The sequence below is a fragment of the Acanthaster planci genome, linkage group LG20 (assembly GCF_054643075.1).
Source record: "Acanthaster planci isolate LZ-2023a linkage group LG20, COTS_SCS, whole genome shotgun sequence".
Taxonomy (NCBI): domain Eukaryota; kingdom Metazoa; phylum Echinodermata; class Asteroidea; order Valvatida; family Acanthasteridae; genus Acanthaster; species Acanthaster planci.
The window spans coordinates 171,517-177,278 of record NC_141796.1 but is presented as its reverse complement, the minus strand read 5'-3'; the positions used below and the strand labels follow the sequence as shown (position 1 = coordinate 177,278).

The following is a 5,762-nucleotide window of genomic DNA, read 5'->3' as shown; positions in this document are numbered from 1 at the left end:
CGCTCCCTCCATGCGCACATATATGCACGCGGGGTGTGAATAGCGCCACCAGCCGCCCATTCTGAAGAACATTCAACTTCATACAGTCACTTTGACATTATTTTGCAGAAGAACCATGCTCATATGAGAAAAATGTGCCTGAAGACCTACCGAAGGCATCAATTAGCTATCTTTTCGTATCAAACAACCACTTTCATGATTAAAATTATCTTGAACTGTACGAATTGGTTCTTATCATATTAATCCTATAACAAAGGATTTTAGCAAGTCTAGTGCCACTCACATTCACCACATGTATTTTGCATGAAACCTCGCCTGGTTGACTTGAAATTGGCACGGATTAAATTCGAAATGTTGCGAGCAGCGGGATTAAGAGTTCGTCAATCCAGCTTTGCAAGCTTAGCTGAGGTATTGGTTCATTTAGATGATGACACGATCCTTTTTGTATTTTGCCATTTTCGAAAGTTGGAATGGTGTTTGTCATGTTTCATGGCATTGGGAAAGTTCATCTGTTCACGTAGTCCTGTCAAGTGTCATGTTCGTTGTTCTTCCATGAAAGAGCAACCCCTCCAGGCGGAGAGGGTGCTATTTATTTACTTTGATCATATTTTTAAAAGCAGAGGTGCCCCCCCGTATCCAAACACGGAGAGTAATGAATGTTTATGAATGTGATTTAACTGTTTAATGAAGTGACTGACTGAATTCTTTGTCAAAATGATTGATATACACAATGAAGCTGAGAATTCAGTCAGTCACCTCATGACTGAATCTGTCACTAAAAGAAATTTGTGAAACACCCAAATCAGTCCTTTGTGCACGAGTTGCTTTTTGACTGGCATCTGGCGTGTAATCACGACAAAGTTTTACGTTCAAAGTTAGTACCACAGAAGACTACGTGTATATTAAATTCAGTTCTGTTAAGCCTGGTTTCCATATACTCATTTGAAACGCAGACGGTCCGCAAGATGCAGACAGTCGCGGAAGAGACGCTGTGCGACGTCATTCCGCCAAACGATTTCAACAAAATGGCGTCCGAAACTTGGAAAATTTTCGCCAAAAAATGCCTTTTAAGGTGACAATGCTGCCTCTTGAAGCCAAACTGATACTCCAGTTTGATGTAATTTGTTAACGGTCAGCTATTTTATTGATGGTTGAGGCTGCATATGCTAGCAATAAGGAGAAAATGGACAAAATGAGTGGTACTAAGCTAGAGAAACATCATTGTATGCCAGTCATGCCTTCCCCCAGAACTATGGGGTCCGACATCCGCCCCTCTCCCCTTTTGGTTTCCTGACCCCATCCAAATGAAAGCTGAGCTATGATTGGTCATTGGAATGGAAGCAAATTTAGTGTGGCTTTCATTTTTGGGTGACCGGCAAACAAAAGGAAAAGACAGGAGCTGAGCGATTGGTCAAGCCATCACACAGCTGACAATTATTGAGAGTACATGCTCAGTGATGGGGCTGATTTTCTGTAGTATGGTTGGGCAAAATGCTCGAAGAATTTCACCATTGTAATTAAGATATAAGGTGAATAAACCTCCCCATCTGACATCTACATGTAACTCCACCAAGAAGCAAGAAGCCGAGGCATGTGTGAAATTTGATTGTATAAATAGCTGTAATGGAAGGGTAAGTTGGCGCAATCAAAACAGCTAGTTTGTACGTGGCTGTCTGCGAGGTTTGTTTAAACCTTATAGTTCTAGAAGTTGAGACAGACATGGAGGAACAGGCCTGCTGTTTTGCATTTGTCACTCTTAGCTTCCGTTTGTTTTATTTGTATGCAGAGCCATGACTGCCTTCAGCCATGAATATTACAGTGTTCTATCCAACAGGTGTTTTTTAATGAGAACACATTCAGTACATGTAGTTCAATGATGCGTGATTGATGGAATACCAATCCCAGGACCGGAATTTATGCAGGCGTACATAATAAAATCCTAGGTGTGCCATTACACTGAGGCACTACGCTCATGCACATTATGCCTGGAAAATACAATGCACATATAATTTTAGCAAATTTATGAATGCAAATCATTTTTAAAAGTATTAGCCAAAGAGATCAAAACAGGATATGTGTCTATCCCCAGGTTTGTGAATACCTCAAGGAAATAGACTTTAGTTTAAAATATTCTATTTTTTTGTTAAATTTACTTTAAACAGTTTCCATGGCAACCCAACATTGTGCGTTGTTATAGTGCTCCAGCATCACAGAATCCTGAGATTCCAGTCATCAAGATCAACAATAATCTCTCACTCCAAAAAGCAACGAGCAGTAGCAGAACACCCTCCAAAGACCGCCCTCTAGTGTTACTGCTGAGTTGGTTAGCTGCTAAACAACGTCATCTGGACAACTTTGCTGCTTTCTATCTAAATCGAGGCTGTGATGTCCTAACTGTGAAACTGCGACCCATGCAGGTTAATCCAGACAAATAAGTTGAACCCATTTTGTAAAATCTTTATTGCAATTATACATTCTATTTGCCCATTTTATTTTATGAATTCACCTTTCAATTTTTCCAAACAATGACATCTTAAAATTCGGGTGTACCTCTACGTACCTGTCTTAACAATGATCTGGTAAATGTTTCAGCTTTTGCTGCCAACTGTTGGAACACAAGTCATCGCTCGTGATGTGGTCAACTTTCTTCAGAGCAAGGATCAACGTGATCGTAAGATCCTAGTTCATGGGTTTTCTGTGGGAGGCTACCTGTATGGTGAGATTCTACAGCGCATGTTGGCATCACAGACAGAATCTAAAGAAATAACAAGTCGCATCATCGGTCAGATTTATGATAGTCCTGTTGACTTACAGAACATCCCTGTTGGAATGTCAAAGGTAAGATTTATAATGAAATGCCCAAGCACCAGGAAAGTGTAATGGGAAAAAAACGGAAAAGATCAAGAGGCCTCTTGAGAAAAGGATGGCATGTGATAAAAAAAGGAATCCTAAAAATGCACTTTGCACACTTTTAATAGTCCATTTTTTAGTTTTTTTACATGTGAATATGGTATTTATGTAGTTTTTGATGTAATCACTCATTTGCTATTTTCTTGTGACAGGCTCTTGCTAAGAATCGTCTGGTTCAGAAGAGCATGCAGGGTAGCTTGGAAGTTTACCTTCGAATCATGCATTCCGCTGCCACTAAGCATTATCATAAGAGCTCTCACACCTTCTATCACAACCCAGTCTCCGCCCCTGCTCTGTTCTTCTATTCACACACTGATCCTGTCGGTACAGCTGAGGCCAACGAGCGAGCCATCTCCACTCTGAAGACCGTCATGGGCTATGACAACATCTACAGCAAAGCATTTGAAGATTCACCTCACGTCAGTCATATGTATAAGCATCGCGATGAGTACATGGGCACTCTAAAAGCTTTCCTAACCAAAATTGACTACTTCAGAGATACTGTCGATGAGGTCCAAGAATTGGCAGATTTTGGTGGAGCGGAAGAGAAAACGGATGAAAAATAAAGGATAAAAGATGACTGAATATAAACTCATGAAATGATTGACAGGCATGTTTGCCACTGAAAGGATGTCTAAACCCAATCCTTACATAGTGAGACAGGAGAAATTTTTAGCTGGAACGTTAAAAGGGGATCAATTTTAGGCCCAACATCAAGCATACATGTGGATCACTCTCAGGCCCAACATCAAGCATACATGTGGATCACTCTCAGGCCCAACATCAAGCATACATGTGGATCACTCTCAGGCCCAACATCAAGCATACATGTGGGTGGTAAATGAAGACAAGTCATATTTATCGACAATATTCCCCTGCAAACAAATTGTTAGAAAACTTGACTATTAACCAAGAAACTGTTAGGCTTCTTCAAATGAAGGGTTAATATTGAATCTTGTTTAAATTGATATGCAGAATCTGTTGGGACATCCGTTTGAGGCAATCATTCACATTGTATTGTGACCTTCAGTAAGTTATTCTGATTGTTCAAATACCGTCTCCTTGCTTAAATATAATCGTAATATGATATGTGTAAGAAGCGAAGGTAAGGGCAACTCTGTTTTACTTGGTATTCATGAAAAATCATCCTGAAATAGGTTTGTTGCATTTGCACTAATTATGAAGACATTTCTTGCCACAAAAATAATTATTAGTGAGATAAGACATTTGAGAACATAATCAGTAGAAGAGAATTGTAATTTTTACCAGAGCTTGTGCTGATGAAAGAAAACTTAAGTATTACCAAATGATTTGATGAGTAAAGTTTAACATATATGTGTGTGTGTGTACACATGCAAAACAATATGTACTTCAACACAATTAAAATGTTTGTGAGGTTGATGTGCAAATTTGTAAATTAAATGTAAGCTCTTCAGTGTTACGGAGAATTTACGTTCCCTTTTGGCTATTATTTTATGCTGAAAGTCAGTACATGTATATGAGAAAGTGATTCCAAAATTGCTTTCTAATGACTTGGCTTTATCTTTAAATGCTCAATACTGTCAAGCGTTGTTCTTTTGAAACTTTAGTTGAGAATGGAAAGAATTGTCTTCCAGTATTTGGAAATTTGGAAGACTTTCTCAGCGTGTTCACTATTAAATTTTATTTGCCAGCTGGTTTAAAGTTAAAAAAATTTCCTTTGTTGTATTGAAAACTACTCAACATGAAATTTAAATAAATTGATGGCTTAGCTCTCTTTGTGCAGTCGTGTAAAATGTGAAATGAAAAGGTTGTGTTTCATAGACTCCACTGTACATTATGCAGATTGGCTCTTCTGTAATGTTAAAACCCTGTTTTTCCTGTGAAATCTGTGGATCCTTGTCGCAACACAGGCTGATTGCTGACGGTAGTTGAAAGGAATTGACTTCATTTTTGTAGATGAGTTTTAAAGAACATGTACAAGTATATATGAAATAATCCCACATCTGGAGTTTTCTGAGTTTTTAATGAGTTTGGACATCCAACTGAAGATGCCAGTAAGCATTACTATGATGGGGTGGATGAATTTGGAAAGTTGGGTACCCAAAGTTCAGCGTCCATATTTTGTCAGGTACATGTACTTACTCTAGTTGAACTGCAGCCATACTCTCCTGGTGTTTCCATAATGACATTGTATTTGTCTTGAAATTTCAGAAATTTTTCAAGTTACTAGGATTTGGATTTTAGTCAGACATTAATCCGTTCAGGTACTGAAACTGGCAGATTTCATAAAGTATTCATAAGACTGTGGCCAGCACACCTGAAGAGATCTGTGGTTCGAAGGTGATGAAAAACAAAAAACGAGGGACTGAAAAATTTAATTCCCACGTTGACCTGGATGGAGTCTAATTTTTGTCAAAGGGCTGAAATGGCAACGGAAATGAAAGCTCATTACATCAAAGAGAAAGGTTTCAAACAACAGCTAAAATTTGAGGCTTTGTTGGTTAAAAAATAAATATAGACCTATGCTTGAAATTTAATGCCAGTATTGTGTGCAAGTGATAAGATGTGAAAATAATATATCTTGCTGTATTTAATAATTGAAAAATAATGTGCTTGAATTTCTTGTTCTATTTTACCCGGTACACCCATATGGTCATACTTCGAAACATGTTCTACATGAAATTATAATTCAGATTGATATCACAATCTTTAATTGCTACCTCCAAGGCTTCAATGAAGTCATGAAAGAATCTCCATTCCTCGGTAATTGTGAAAATTAAAAGATTTCATGATGAGACTTTCGGGGAGACGTATTTGAGGGAGCGTAAGATGGTCATGCCTACCTCTAGTGGAGTTCGGCGTCCGCTAAG

The 5,762-nt window shown here is 38.5% G+C and overlaps 1 protein-coding gene across 1 annotated transcript; it reads left to right on the top strand.

Annotated features, from left to right (window-relative positions):
- The first annotated feature begins 109 nt into the window (after positions 1-109).
- LOC110975542 (transmembrane protein 53-like) lies at positions 110-5,500 on the top strand. The gene is made up of 4 exons (XM_022228113.2): positions 110-408; positions 2,163-2,417; positions 2,593-2,838; positions 3,063-5,500. The coding sequence occupies exons 1-4, from the start codon at positions 304-306 to the stop codon at positions 3,474-3,476; spliced, it is 1,020 nt and encodes a 339-aa protein (XP_022083805.1). The 5' UTR covers positions 110-303; the 3' UTR covers positions 3,477-5,500.
- The last annotated feature ends 262 nt before the right edge of the window (positions 5,501-5,762 follow it).